At 39.1% G+C, this 16,567-nt stretch overlaps 1 protein-coding gene across 2 annotated transcripts in view; it reads right to left on the bottom strand.

The window, feature by feature from the left end:
• SDCCAG8 (SHH signaling and ciliogenesis regulator SDCCAG8) overlaps positions 1-16,567 on the bottom strand; it is a 92,318-nt gene that overhangs the window by 49,773 nt on the left and 25,978 nt on the right. For both annotated transcript variants that reach the window (XM_081188081.1, XM_081188080.1), the window contains exon 13: positions 6,148-6,290. In XM_081188081.1, coding sequence (XP_081044207.1) covers positions 6,148-6,290 — 143 coding nt within the window. The remainder of the gene's footprint in view (positions 1-6,147; positions 6,291-16,567) is intronic.

The raw sequence follows: 16,567 nt of genomic DNA, 5'->3' as shown, positions 1-16,567 counted from the left end.
GCAAAATTTTCAGATAAACTGCCCAGTTAACAAAAGTTTTTCTGTGCCTTCTGCAGTAAAAAGGCATTGCAAGGTCTTCTATCAGACCAATGGGCACACCACTGTAAACATCATGGAACTCTGCAGCTATCCTGCAGTTTCCCTCTCTGTGGTCAGTCTTCCCAGCTGCCCTATCTGTTACTGTCTGATTAGTTCTGCTAAGGAGCCCCTCCCCTGCCAGCTTTCAGTGCCATCTGTTCTACACAAGATGGCTGCTGCCCAGCAACCTAACACTGCCCTCCTACCTGGCACCCGGCTACCATCCTTACCCCAAAGTGCTAACACAGGTTCTCACTGCTGGCAGAGTCAGGATTTCATTACTACTACTTTGACAAGTGCAGGGTTGTTTGTAATTTCTCTTTTATCCTGATTTTGATTGTACAACCACCTCCCACTGATTCAGTTTGCTTCAGTTTTGTTGCTCACAGATTTTACTCTCCACATTAATCTCCCTCTGGCATGTTACTGCATCTGTTCCCTTTTTTATTATTAATTTTCAAATTCCCACCATTTTTTGACAAAAAGGAGGTAATCTACACTCTGCTTCTGCCCATTTCATTTTCTTTAATTTGGAAGATAAGTATGAAAGCATGCCAAAGAAGTTAATTCTCCGTTAACAGTTTATTTCCTGGCATCCCAATGCCTTTGTATATGAAAAACAGATAGGAATAAATGTTGACTGAACTACAAGCAATCCTAAATTTAATGAAAAATAAACATATAAAACAGACACTAAGGAGTTTATTAAGCATGTTATCTTATTTCTGGATTTTATACTTCTTTTCAATTATAAGTTTCCAGGTAATCTTTTTGAAATTACATATTTTAAAAAATTAAGAATCATTCTTGTGCCAAGTATATTTTCCCATTGATATGTGCTATTATGGATTCTAGGTTTAATGGTGAGTATTCATTTGATATTTTGTCAGTAATGCAATCTAGACTGTTACAATTTTTCACATCAATTATATAAATATGAGTGAGCATCTCATATGCCAGTATATTTTTTTAGAACCCCATAAAATTCTGCTTCTCTGTAGCAGACAATATTTAGAAGTACAGCAGTAGCTATTAAGTACCTGGAATATTTATGAGTGGCAGTGAGGAGAAATTTCTTTTGAAAACCAGTAGTGTGTACATATTAGGAACACACATACATTCAATCTTCTAGCAAAGCATGATGCCAACATTATAACCAAAAAAGAAAAACCTAAGAAACTTAGTTATGTTGCAAGAACCTGGGCAACAGAATGACAGGTTTAATTTATGTGCCTTATTTATTATACATGGACTTCAATTAATGCCAATGAAGCTGTTGAAAGTGTGCTAGAGGCTACTAGAAGCACAAACAGTAGGTATTTGAAGCTAAAATGGATGCGGTGTTGCTAATCGCTTTTGTATGTCCTTCAAAACCATTGTCTTGAAAAAATGTAATTTTCAAATGATTTTTCTGCTTTTCAGTCATGGAATAATGTTGAGCTCTTCTGCTGAAATGTAAACCCTATGAATTATTACCGGCAAAATAATATGGAATAATTTGACACTTCAACTGTTCAAACTGGGCACAATCCTCATGGAGCTTCTTAGGCACAAGCTCTGCAGAAACAAATCTGAGTTGTATAAAACTATCAACATATGCTTGTAAAACTCTCATTAGGAGTTCCCAATACCTTGTACCCACCATTTCAGTAAATGTTAAAAGCTGCAAAATGGTCTGAAAATCAATAGTTTTCAAGCCCATTAAGACTAACAGTATGCATTTGAACCTCTGTCCTAGACACAAACTAGGAAGACATATGAGTAGACCATAAACTGACTACAGGAAACATTAGACATTATGTTCTGAAGTTCCTTGTGTACATGGAAAAAGAAGAAAAAGTTGTTCTAATTAATATACATTGTTATTTTTGAAAATTAATTGCCCTTCTAGGCAGGCTTCCCCGGTCAAAGCATTCCATTAATTGTGGCACTATAACTGAGAAAGCCTTAACCAAATACTATAGGATTTCACTTTCCAAAAAAATAAGAGAGCAAAGACAGGGGCTTGGACATTTATGATTCTGTAAATAATAACCAACACCTTGGAATTGGTCCCAGTGCGGTTAAAAAAGAATTCTTTTAACTGCTTCCTGCAACCTATCCTGCTAGGACATGGAAAAACAGGGGTAAACTACTTCCAAACTACACCATAACACCAAACTGATGGTGTTATGGTAATCTATGTAAAAAGCAACCAGAGTATGGATGACTGCAAGCAAGACAAAAGCATTTGCTACACACTTCACCTACACTTCAGTGTTAGTTGAAGGGGGGGGGGGCTGTCTGGAGTATCAGAGCAAGTAATAATCCAAATGATCTGTGGTGAATTTTACTCACTCTTAATAAAAATAAATAGCCAACGAACACTATCTGGCATCAGTTCAGCCAATCACCCATCTTACTTTTCCAATTCATTAGAACAGTTGGATGGTATTGATGGATTTCTCTCAACCAATTATATTTAGAACTGTTTACACAACAGAAATATTAACTGGATTGAGGAATAAAAGATGCAAGCATGAATCAAATGATCAAGAATTTTTAAAGGTACAGGTCTACAGAATGCCTTCTGAGCCCAAATCAAGGCAGCAGTAAAGTAACCTATGCAGCCTTTAATGTTGTGCTCTGTCACTAAAGCTCTGTCCACCTCCACTCCATGTCTCACTGCCTCCTTCAGGCTTGATCAAGAGCACACTTTCAAGTTTACCATCTGCACAACTAACAAAGACTGCAAGGGCATGTACAAAGCCAGTTTCGGGGGGTGGGGGTGTGATTGATTTTATTTATTTAATTAAGTTATGAATCATTTCATATTGGGGGGAAATTCAAAGCGATGTTCAACAAGAGTTCTATAAAAACAAAAGTAAAAACAATAGTAAGAACATATAGAAACAATATAAAATTATATTCTGCCATTTCATAAAACTGACAGTCAGCATGGCTGTAATCACCCCTCTGGGAAGGTCTGTCTGAATAAAAACATCTTTAGTAGGCACTGAAACCGTAATAGGGAATTCCCACCCACAGAAGACTCATCACAGTCTGGGTCAGCAAGACACGACACATATTATAGGCATTTATGTTTCCACCATGGATTAGCCTAATATTTTTGTAACAATTGAAGGATACTTGCATGCCTGACAGTAATTGTAAATACACACCTAGAATCAGTGTAACTGGATGACACTCCCATGTATATTTTTACTGCATCATTTCACACAAGTGACTGTCATTCCAATGTGACAGAATAAATAAGAGTGACCCATGACTGAAACATAGGAATCACACACAGTAGTCTACTTTTGGAACAGAGCAAACTAAAACTCTATGGAAAAACGAAGTGCATTGAAGTTTTAAGTATTTATTATTTTGTTAACCATCTCTAAAACAGAATAAAATTTTAATCCGTATTTACTGCCACTGAAACACGAGCCTAATTTTTGCCATCAAAACTAGCACAAACATAAATGAAATATAAATAGATAAAAAACATGCTTCCGCAAATTTAGTAGAAAAAAGCAGAATGAAGACCAAATACGAATGGTATTTTTTTTACAGGTAGCTAAACTATTTTTGGAGACTAAAAAGTTGACGGGTGACAGTTTTAAACCTGAATTTCATATGGGAGAAGATGCCCCTGCAATATATGGGGGGGGGGTAGTTACAGAATTTAGTGCGGCAGATTTTTCAGGGTTTTTTGTAAAAAAAATGTCATAATTAGGAATAACAATACATATTTGCACTTAGTTACAACACTCATTCCTCTTACTATTGGAAATTTATATCATGCTTGCATCTACAAAAGACTAGAAATCATAATCATACAGTATCTCAATTCCTAGTGTGAAGTTGAGCTGTTTCTGAACACAAAGATATCCACTTATTTTTTAAAGCCAATTTCTAGTTATGTTGGTGGATAAAAGGTTAAGAGAATGGAGACAGATGGACCACAAAGACAGGATGTGTGAGTCTTTCAAGTCACTATACTATAACTGAGTTCAGATGCCATGCATGCTTGTGCTTTTTCCCCCTACACTGTTTTATTTTTCAAAAACTGCATGTTAACAAGACATCTAACTGCAATTATTTAGTTATTTACGATCAGAAATACTATACTATGTGGAAATAAACTGAACCTTTAAATTAGATGGATCAGTGTTATGATTTGGTATAAGGTTGCTTTTGATGTTCCTAAACTTCCTTTTGTTTTTAAAATTAACCATTGAATTGTCTGCCTGAGGAAAAAAGCAGCCTCACTTTCTTTATGGGTGCAACTTTAATAAAACTTCAGCTGTGTTAGAAGGGCCAAGCATAGGCCACTCAACTACACCTGCAGACACGAAAAGCCACCCACAAAAATGACGTACTTCTTTCAAAACAGCAATGCTCCACAAAGGGAGACAAATGCAATCTGGACTTCGTTTCATGACTCAAGGTGGATAAGACCACAATTTAAAACTATAACACTGACATATGATGCTAAACCATAACAAAAGTAATTGATAAGAAAACACAGCGCAGGAAAGCAAACAATGACAAAAGACTGATGGTCATGAGTGATTCATCAGACCAGGATTTTGCAGTTCCCCACCCATTTCACATTATCACAAATCAGGAAGTCTAGTTGTTAGACCAACATGAGAACGATAAGGGAATATGAGGAAAATATCACTTGGAGAAATGTTGTCATGACAAGTTATACTTTGGAAAGCTGTAAGATAGCAACAATAACAATTCTTAAGCCATAAGAAAGCAAAGCCAAATATCACTGTTAAACCCATCCATCTTCTGCAATCAAACATCTAAAACAATTTTCTGCAGACTACATGCTTATGTAACCCTGAAGTAGTATTGTCTCATCATTAATGTGAATCACTTATTTGGATGCTTGACTTAATTAAGCTCTTAGTATACCTTATTAAGAATGTGGAAGTTTTTCAGAAAAGCTATCTACAATTTGGATTTTCTCCAAGACACCACACAGCTTCATAACTTGTATGATTAGCCTTCGGATGGAAATTGGTAAACCATTTGGTTAACTATCACAACAAATCATTATAAAAGAAGTCCTGCAAAATCAAAACTTTTGCTGTCTTAACAACTTACCCAAAACTTTTTTCAAGTTCATTAACCTCTAGCATATTTGTTCTCTAAATACAGGCTGTAAAAAGGGTGTTTTTCTTCCCATCTGCTACTAGCCCATGATCTATATTTACATCATTTCTTTTTTTAAAAAAAAGAGGATGGTGTGATCATTTAAGCATACTATAATCTCCCATATTCATATCCATTGTGCGAGTCTGTATGCACATACAATACATGTACTCGACCCAACTAATACTACAAATCTAAATGCTTTCTGGCATACTTTTAAATCTTGACTTCCATTCCAGAAAGCAGTTCATGCTATAGATTAAAAAAACGAAACAGTAATGAGTTTGAGGTGTTAAATTAATCAAGCTCAGTGGGAGCAGACAGGTGTTAAGAGTAATGGGGCTACTGTTAAGAGAAAAATGCACAAACTTCAGAAAGTTTTTGTGTGTGTAGTTAGTTTCTTGTCTACCACACAAACATTTTTGGCATAGAATTGACTGTTTTATGCATGATCATCAATTTTCTCTGAAGACCATGCATGCATCTAACTATAATCAGTAACTAGGAAAGTGATAGCTATTTTCAGCTTTTACATATCAATAAGGAACTGGAGAGCAATGTGCTATATAATCTCAATTGTTCCTTAAAGCAACTGCATCAAAAAATCTTGAAAGAACAATTGGGTGTATATAACTTTTACTGACTACAAATTGTTCTAAGATGACATTTAACACCGTGATTGTTTGAAGAATACTTTAGATGAACAGAAAGAATACTCTGGATGAATAGATTTGTTATCACTAAATCCCTGCCACGCTTCATCTCGTCTGAATGTTTGGCTCAGTACATCTTCACTTCTAATATGCCTGAAAGCTGTGCACTGAATCAATCTCTAACAACTGTGGATAAGCTGCTGGCAAAAATTTGCAGTATAAAATTGAAATTGGTGCTAAGGCCATATACGATAAGGGGTACCTGGTGAGGTGCAGTTGGTGCTCAGCTTTACCCAGCAATTCTGTTTGTTTCAGACATTCTTCCTTAGCTCTTGCTGTATCCTGCAGTGCTTGCTCCAAACGCAGTTTATATTCATTGACCTCCACTTGCAATTTCTCTATTTCCTTAAAAGCACACAGAGGAGCACAGCAAATTCAATTATAACAATAAGGGAAGTTATATACATCACAAACATTGTACATACATATTCAAAAAATAATAATCAAAGGGCACTTTAAAGAAAATCATGCCTACAACAGAAATTGAAATGAGAATGAGAAAGACTGAGCTACTAATTTCATTATTTATTATTCAGTGCTACTAGCTTTAGATAAACTCCCCCAAACTTATATAACTACCTGTAATAGGCAGATAAATGCAGCAGTATCAGCAGTCATGCATAGAAAATAAGCCTATTAACATTCCAACACAATTACCATATTCTTATTAGAGTAATTAAATTAAATAAGAAACTATTAAGTATATCAAGGACTCCTTTTTTAACAGTTTATGGCTGTAGAAATTAGGTTGATCACTCTAAGTCCTCGTCCCCAGTTCCCCTTTAACATTCTGACCCATTCACACACACACACATATCGAAAAGGCATTTGTTTAAAACAAAAAACAAACATAATTTGACAACTGTCAACTAAAGCCAAGACAACCTCATAATTCTACACTATAGGCATAAATATAAACTCTCATTATTTTCTCAAGGGAAATATTTAAAGCGAACAGATGGGCTTTATACCATCCCCTCAAGATAAATCAGCTCAGGTTCTGTCGGACCAACAAAAAAGCATATTCCAACATAAAAGGACTTTTGCTGAAAATGGCCTCCCTCTACCTGCCAGATGTTTAAGCTTAGGGATTTAAGGCAATACTATGTCTGCTAATCTTGGTTGTGTACAGAGAGCAAACAGCTTCTCATTTAGTTTGAGCCCAAGATCCCAAGATCAAGATTTTAAATGAATTTCACCCAGAAACAACAAATAAATATGTGTTACACTTAAAATGCTAACTTAATGTTCTTTCCATATCCTAAACTAATGTTCATATTTAAAAAAGGATTCTGGATTACTATGGAAATATAATTTCTATATTCAACTCACATACATGAATAACTATGGCAAATTTATTTATTTATTTAAAGCATTTTCACCCTTCTATTTGGCCATAATTGTTTCCAGAGCTGATAACATAAGATCAATAACAAACAAGACTCTTAGGCTTATACTCTAAAGGAAACTGGAGTGATTGGGGTGGGGAAGCAAACTCAAGTCAGCAGTTTTTAGCCACCAAGTTCTTTCAGTTAACTTAAATGAAAATAGTTTGAGAGGAGCCAAAAATTGCTGGTCTCCTCTACTGCAGCCTGATATAGAGTAGCCAGTGCTGAAGGATAGTTGATGGACAAGGAAAGCACAAACTGATTTCTCAACAGTTGATGGAGTGCCCTGCCTCCATTCCCCACTTTGCTGTAGCCTGGTGGAGTGTCACCCTCTTATAGTAGAAATATTAAGTGGGTTACATCCAGTGGTGCTCTTCTCCTGTTGGAAGACTCTTTGATTGAGCAGGGGTTTCTATCAGCAGAAGGGATAGGGAGGCAATGTTAGACAATTCACAACCTTTTGCAGCCCACATCACTAAGTGGTTATCAGTGGTTATCAGTTGCTTTTAACAGTGATCATAACCCAGAAAAGAATTAAGCCCATTTAACCCCACTCAGACTATAAATATTTATGACCCTATCAATAGAACATGAACACTTCAGTTCATTGAGAACACTGGTTTTCCTAGCAACTACTATCAACTGTTGCTTACTGTATATTTTTGTCGGATCTGATTAGTGCAGAAAAATTATATATTGAAACCGTAGTTTAATAAAAATAGAATTTTTGTGATATATGTATAAAACACTAAGAATATTAGTGTAATTCTAAGGCAGCTTAACAAGACTGTGAGAATTAAGATGTAAAATAAGCAATGCATTTTTACGTCACAAAATTATGTACTTATTCATTATGTTATATAATGTACTTATTCATTATATTATATAAAACCTCCTATGTCATATAAAGTGTTTACCTATTTTCAAATTAAATATGTTTTCGGTCACTATGTATCTAAATAATAAATGGAAAATTTCAATTTAACAACCTAATTCTATGCATGCTTACAAGCTCTACACACACAATACATTTTTGTTAAATCTTGCCAGGGCAAATTCTGTTGTTTTTTTCTTTTCTACATAATAACAGCCACACAGCATCCAAAGTCTGTTGTCTTATATTCTTATAAGGGTTTGTTCCTTTGGGTGGAGGCAGTGGTAACCAATACAGCAGGTGAGGATCAAACTGGCCGGGGTAAGTTGACCTGTATAAGCAAGACTTGAGAGGACAAGGCAAAAGGAATTGATCTATACCAGTTGCATCCATATGAAGTGCAGTACCAGTATTGGTCTGAGGGTTGTGGAGAAGGGAGTAATTGTAGGCTATATCAATTGCACCTGCCTTACCAGGCTTCCTGTAGAGTGGAGTGTTATTATTATTTATTGAATTAAGTGTATTGTAGTATGTTGTTATTATTAACTGAATTTGTTGCTTTTTAAACAAAAAGTAACTCAAAATGACTTACAAAAAATAGCATGTACATTAAAACCAACATAGAACTAAAACTGAATAAAAGCGAAAAACACATTCATCTTTATAAAAAAAGGCAGGACTAAAACATTCCACCCACTGAAGGAGGCAACAGATAATTAAAGAATGAAGGCATGGTGGAAAAGAAACTGGGATACCACCAAGTGGGTTGTCATCCACCAATCGCTTGAAGGCTGGAAAAAACCGTCATTACGCCAAGAAGATTTCCAATTCCCCCCTCCCTTTCATTGGCAATTTGCCTTCTGATGGAGCACAGAAAGGAATACGGGCTTCCATACATTCTGAGAGCATAAGGAAAAGGAAACAACCAAGTGAAGGGAAACAGTATAGTGACATGACAGACTCCTGATACCTGCAGTTGAATCTATAGCAACTAACTGGGGAAGAAATAATAGCCTGCATAGGATGGACTTGGGTAGTGTCCTAGTGTCCCTTCAGAAACACCTTCCAGAACCTTCTCAAGTAGGCACAAGGACATCACCAAGTGGGATGTTCAAAAGCCAACCTTATTAATTCCTGGGTGGAAGATAGGTGACTAATTGCTCTGAAGCACTTGTTGGAGAATGTGCCTGCCAAAGGCTGCCTCCAAGGATGCATATACAGTAAATTCATGCTATAGTGTTTAGTGAAAGAGATTGGGTGGGTCCCAGTTGCTGTCCTGCATACCATCTGTAAACGAACATTGGTAAAAATTGCAGAGCAAGCAATCGCTGACCAGATAAGATGGGCAACTATGCCTTCAGGAAGGACCAACTTTAGGGAGGCGTAAACTAATGAAATAAAGGGTGTGAGCCACCAGGCCATGATGGTCACTGATGCCTTTTGGCCCATAGAAGTAGAGTGAAATTATGTGAACACAGATTCTATGTTTTGCAAAAAGGCTTAGTTCTTGCCTTGTACACTTTTGAGTCCTATGCATGACTAGAAGGTATCCTGCACGTTCAGGCAGTTGCTTTTAAGGTCAGAACAGGAGGTTGGTAATACTAAATCTTTCTGTCCGTGAAAAAGTTCAAAAGTTCCTTGTGATGGAAAGTGGCCCAAGTTCAGCTACAAGTCTTGCTGATGCAATGGTGACTAATACTGATGACAAGGCCAAACTTTGTCATAGTGTAGTCTGTTAGGCTCCCTCTTCTCCCTCTGACCATTCATTGTCCCACCACCAATCACCTGGCTCTGAGCCTTCTTCCCCTGGGGGTTCCCCAGCTGGTGCCCCCCACCACGCCTCTGCATCCTGCCAGTCCATGACAGTTGCCATTCCATGGGCATCAGATTCTCTTGGGTCAGCCAGTCTTGCTTATATGTCATTGAGTCCCCGGACATACTCCACTACAAGGGAGCTGAGGTTGTCTTTCCTTCCACTTGAAGAGCTCATATTTTTGATCTGCCTTGGCAGATTACATGCTTTTTTGTTGTGATACTGCCTGCCTTTATCACTATGTGCTTTTGTCACAGTATTGGTACAAAGTGCTTTAGTGCTCGTCTTGTGGCCTCCAGTTCCAACCAGTTTATTACTTTTGTTGCCATCATTACTGTATGGCCCCCTTGGGGAAAATATTTTAATGGTGGAATATAGAATCTCAAAACTAAGTAAAATGCATACCTTTGGAGTACTGTCTTGACTGGGCCAGTTCATTGCTATCAGTCTGGTTCCCACCCCCATAGCTGAAGAAATGGGGAGGTCTCAAAGAAGTTTATTTGACACCCTAGCTGGGGTAAGGCAAAGAGCAAGTGCAATTACACATTCTGTTCTCACAGTGGCCAAATAGATTCTCATGGGAAGGCCACAAACAGCACATGAGCTGCAACAGCTAGTATCCAGAGCCATGCATTTTTTGACACTGGAGGTAATATAGCTATTATGACTAGTAGCCACTGATATAATGTCTGCCGAGGACAAGTGTCTCTATACAAGTCCGCAGTCTAGTTCCATGTTCAGGGAGCAAGCCCTTCTGAAACACAAATTACGGCGAGCAGACGGCATGTTAGCTCAAGTAACTAGGGACACTTCTCTCCACTGTGTCTGAATCTTTTCTGCTGGAGGAGAGGTTACCTTACATTCCATGGAATTGGTTCAGAAAGGAGTTTCCCAGAAAATGAGCTTTTACTCACCAAGTTAAACCAGTGTTTATGTAAAGATCAATTTATTAATTTAATATATTTTTGCAGGATGAGAGGAACCCCGCCGCTGGGCCAATGACTCCTTCCGTTTTATTTCCTTCCAAGAGATAACAGAGCCAACTAACAGTTCCTGCTTGCCCACCCAACCTCATGTGCACAGCAGTGGTTGCACTGGGCACAAGGGGACATTAAAACAATCACCACCACCACCAATAAACAATGGTACTGACAGGTAATGGACCTCCCAACCTTGGCCCTTTGAGTCTGGGACTATGATGGGGACTGGGGGGGGGCACAACTTCCTTTGGGGTAATGGAGATGGGCAGGAACTGCCTGTTTGCCTTCCTTTTGTTATTTTTTTCCATTTACCCACCTCTTACAAAGCTTTCTTTGATCACAACCAGGAGTCATTTCCAAGCTCCTGCCTGCCTTCTGGTTTTGAACCCTGCTTCTCCTACTGGAATCTGAACCGGTCTCCCCCTTGGCTGCTGCTAATTTGCTAACTTCTTCTCATTCATTGTTTTATTTTAAATTGGTAGCTGCTGTTTCCATGCAAATGACATTACATGTCAATCTCCACTAGCCTGGGGCAGTGTTTAGCAACCAGTACTCCTATGAGTTGTTTTGTATATGCATTTACTCTTTTCTATGCTGTATGCCATAAAACAAGTACAATTATCAGGGGGAAAAGCAGTACAATTATCAATGAATTCTGATTTATTTTCTAGCGCTAATTTACAACACCAACAACAGGCAACACACGAACTGGAGCTCATTCAGCTTCTTATCTTTCAACTGCTTACAGCAATACGTGTCTGAATTCTCTAGGCCAGTCTCTACTATGCAACTCTGATCACAGAAGCGGCAAGATCCAGAAGTGGCAGAACATTTCATTTTCCCTGTAGGTTGGGCTCTCCACTACAGACTTAATAATGTTAGGGCATTTGGCTTTCTTTCTTTTTCCAGGAAAGGGAGGTTCCTGACACTTGTTTGGCTGCTTATACCTAAAGTCTTCCATATTTGCACCATTTTGTGATCCCATAGCCTCTTCTTCTATGGCCTACATGTGACCAGTCACCAAAATTAGTTGCCTGGGAACTGAGGGGGCACCACTGCAAGGGAGGGAGGCTATGGGAAGACTCACCCCTGTGCACATTCCTCTCCATGTAAACTGTTCTCATGAACTGGTAGGCAATGGGGAAGAGGAACAGGAGGAAGAGGATCCCAGTGAGGAGTGTAGCTGGGGCTGGGACATACTGGGGCAAGCTGGGGATGGGGAAGGAGAGGTTGGTGTATGAAGTACTCACAGGGTGACGGAGGATGACAAGGGGATGGAGCTCAGTGCATAGGAACCAGAGAAACAGAACTCATCACCAGAGCTGGAGTAGGCTTGGAGCAGGTGAGGGTCACATGCCTCATCAAGGCCAGATGCTGCAATCAGCAGACAAAGTATAAAAGGGCAGCAGAGCTGAGGTGCTGTGTCTGCCCATGTTGATGAACCTTGGCTTGGGTGTTCCAGGATCTCTGAGACTGCTTTGTTCTGGACTTTGGACATGTGGATTTACCCTGGACTGGGGACTTGGCATACTTACTTGCCACCAGGTAGGCCAAGAGTTCAGGACAATTGTGCTCCCCTTCTTCATTTTCTTTGAAAGGGTAATAAGTAGTCTGCCCTTCTCTGCTGCAAAAAGGAATGTCTTTTGTTTGTCTGTGTATATGCCTGCCATGCCTGCTACTGGCTCCAGCTATGTTATTGGCTTATAGCCCCCAATCTATTGTTGCATTAGGATGCTATGTTCTCCATAAGCTACAGATGTAGAAAGCTGTCTTATACTATGCCAAGCTAGCAGTCTATTTAGCTCAGTATTGTCTGAGAAGATGGGAAGCAGTTCTCCAGGATTTCAGACCCAGTTACATCTGGAGATCTCAGCAATTGGACCTGGGACACTTTGCACGCAGAGCATCTATTCAATGACTAAACTATGGCCCTTCCCTAAAGTCATTATTACTCCCACACTAGAATCACAGCAAACTTCTGGACATCATAATCACTTCTGAGGCAGATTCATACATGTCCTGGCGGGCTTAGGCCCTACTTCTTTGTTTACTCTGGGAGCAGATTGTAGGAATGCAGTTCTCACATTGCACCATGCCCTGCTTCCAACAGACAACACAGAGCAGTCTGCACAGACTGCGTGCTATAGGGAAATAATACTGGTTCCAGTTCCAAATTGGTATTTTACCATTAGCTCAAAAGTTTATCAGCATGTTTATGAGCCACGCAAAAAGTTCTTGCTCATACTTTTCAATTCATTAGTATACAAATTCATATAGCTGCACTATCTCCCAAGTTAATATCAAATTGTTTTAAGCCTCTGTAGGCCTTAAAAAGGTTACAAAAACCTTTGAAGGCATCTGTACTGATATAAGATAACCAAATGATTTAAAGAAGCTGTATCTAATGGTAGCTTTGACTTAAGAGAAAACACTTGCACATACACAAGGGGCACCCACACACTGGAGGTTGAAGGACCCTCTAGAACAGAACTGGATAGTGTTGAGAGCTGCCATCTTTCGATTACCGTATTTTTCGCTCTATAGGACGCACTTTTCCCCCTTCAAAAATGATGGGGAAATGTGTGTGCGTCCTATGGAGCGAAGATGCCATAGCCCCGCGACCCTCGCCTGGCAGAAGCCTCTATAGCCGCGCGTCACCTCTCCAGCCGGGAGAGCGCGCGCGGGGCAAAAGAAGCCCCCTGTGACCCTCTCCCGGCTGGAGAGGTGACGCGCGGCTATGGCTGGAGCCTCTATAGCCACGCGTCACCTCTCCAGCCGGGAGAGCGTGCGTGGGGCTAAAGAAGCCATAGCCCCGCGACCCTCTCCCAGCTGGAGAGGTGACGCGCGGCTATGGCAGGAACCTCTATAGCCGCGCGTCACCTCTCCAGACGGGAGAGCGCGCGTGGGGCTAAATCTCTCATCAAAGTAAGATGGATCTGAACCAGAGAATAACAGAACAAGAGATAGAGGCTGCCATTCAAAATATGAAACTGGGCAAATCTCCGGGACCAGATGGACTGACTTCTAGATACTACAAATCGTTGAAGGAATGGTTGATTCAACCATTAAAAGAAGTCTGTAACAAGATTTTAGAGGGGAAGAAGGCACCTGATTCGTGGAAAGAAGCATTTATTTCACTCATACCAAAGACAGAGACTGAAAAGACTCAACTGAAGAACTACCGCCCAATATCACTACTTAATGTGGATTACAAAATTTTTGCAGACATTCTGGCAAAAAGACTTAAAAAAGTGCTGATGGAGATGATTCATAGGGACCAAGCAGGCTTTCTCCCAAAAAGACACCTAGCAGATAATGTAAGGAACATAATAGACATTTTGGAAAAGCTAGAGGTGAATATAAATACTAAAGCAGTACTGATTTTTGTGGACGCGGAGAAAGCCTTTGACAATATTTCTTGGAGCTTTATGATAAAGAATCTTCATGGGATGGGGGTAGGTCAAGGCTTTGAGAATGGTATGGCTGCAATATACTCTGAACAAAAAGCTAAATTGATTGTAAATAATGTAATAACTGAGGAACTTAAGATAGAAAAAGGAACACGACAGGGGTGCCCAATTTCCCCATTGCTTTTTATTTCAGTTCTGGAGGTGTTGCTGAATATGATTAGGAATGACCAGCAGGTTAAAGGAGTGCAGGTCGGAGCTAAACATTACAAGCTAAGAGCATTTGCAGATGACCTAGTATTGACTTTGCAAGAGCCAAACACTAGTACGAAAAAGGTGTTAGAAATAATCCAACAGTTTGGCCAGGTAGCCGGATTCAAGCTGAATAAACAAAAAACTAAAGTTCTAGGAAAAAATTTAACAGATATGGAAAAGGAGAAATTCCAAGAGGAGACAGGGTTGACGGTGGTCAAAAAGGTGAAATATCTGGGGGTTTATTTGACATCTAAAAATGTGAATTTGTATAAGGATAATTATGAAAAATGTTGGTCAGAAATCAAAAAAGATCTAGAAATATGGTCAAATCTGAAACTGTCAATGTTAGGCCGAATTGCAGTGATTAAAATGAATGTATTGCCTAGAATGTTGTTCTTGTTCCAGACCTTGCAGATTCTTGACAAGATGGAATGTTTCAAGAGGTGGCAGAAAGATATCTCGAAATTTGTCTGGCAGGGCAAAAAGCCCAGAATCAAATTTAAAATACTGACAGATGCTAAAGAAAGAGGGGGTTTTGCCCTGCCGGACTTAAAACTGTACTATGAGGCAGCAGCGTTTTGCTGGCTGAAAGAGTGGATGCTCCTCGAGAACACAGACATTTTGGATCTGGAAGGTTTCAATAACGCATTTGGTTGGCACGCATATCTATGGTATGATAAAATTAAGCTGCATAGCGCCTTTAAAAATCATATTGTCAGAAAAGCATTGTTTAATGTTTGGATAAGATACAAAGATCTGTTGGAAAACAAAACCCCCAGATGGGTGTCACCAGTGGAGGCTAAGGCAGTGAAGAAACTCAATATGGAGGTCGGATGGCCGAAGTATTGGGAAATTTTGGAACAGGAGGGAGATAAATTGAAATTACAAAGTCATGAGAAAATGAAACATAAAGTACAAAATTGGTTTCAATATCATCAAATAATGGAGTTTTTCATACAGGATAGGAAAATTGGCTTCCAGGTGGAAAAATCAAAACTAGAGACTGAACTGTTAGAACCCAATACTAAGAATTTATCAAGAATGTATAACTTGCTGCTGAAATGGAATACACAGGAGGAAACAGTTAAATCGGCTATGATTAAGTGGGCACAGGATATTGGTCATAACATTATGTCTGCAGACTGGGAATGGTTATGGAACACCGGTATTAAATTTACGGCATGTAATGCCTTAAAGGAAAACATTATGAAAATGGTCTATAGGTGGTACATGACCCCAGTCAAGCTGGCAAAAATTTATCATTTGCCCGATAACAAGTGTTGGAAATGTAAAGAGACTGAAGGTACCTTCTATCACCTTTGGTGGACATGCCCGAAGATTAAGGCTTTCTGGGAAATGATTTATAATGAAATGAAAAAGGTACTTAAATGTACTTTCCCTAAAAAACCAGAGGCCTTTCTCTTGGGTATTGTCAGCCAACTGGTGTCAAAGAGGGATAGAACTTTTTTTATGTATGCTACAACAGCAGCAAGAATACTCATCGCAAAGTATTGGAAGACACAAGATCTACCTACTCTGGAAGAATGGCAGATGAAAGTGATGGACTATATGACACTGGCCGAGATGACAGGCAGAATCCGTGACCAAGGAAAAGAGACGGCGGAAGAAGAATGGAGAAAATTTAAAAGTTATCTTAAGGACTATTATAAACTTAATGAATGTTAGAGTGTTGTGGTTTTCAGGAACAAAGGGATACAGTGATATAAGGTCAGAATACAGAGATGACTAAGATGACAGAGGTTGGAAAGTAACATTTGGGAGTTGCTATAAAATTATGGACATTGGGATGCAGAAAGGGGGGGTATGGGGAAGTCCCAGAAAAGAGGTTTATGAAAATATGTTATGAAATTATACGTGTATGTTTGTCTTTTTAAGTGTTTGTTT

Source organism: Podarcis bocagei (genome assembly GCF_964188305.1).
Source record: "Podarcis bocagei genome assembly, chromosome: 3".
Classification (NCBI taxonomy): domain Eukaryota; kingdom Metazoa; phylum Chordata; class Lepidosauria; order Squamata; family Lacertidae; genus Podarcis; species Podarcis bocagei.
The sequence above is the reverse complement of the archived record's forward strand: the minus strand, read 5'-3'. Positions and strand labels throughout refer to the sequence as shown.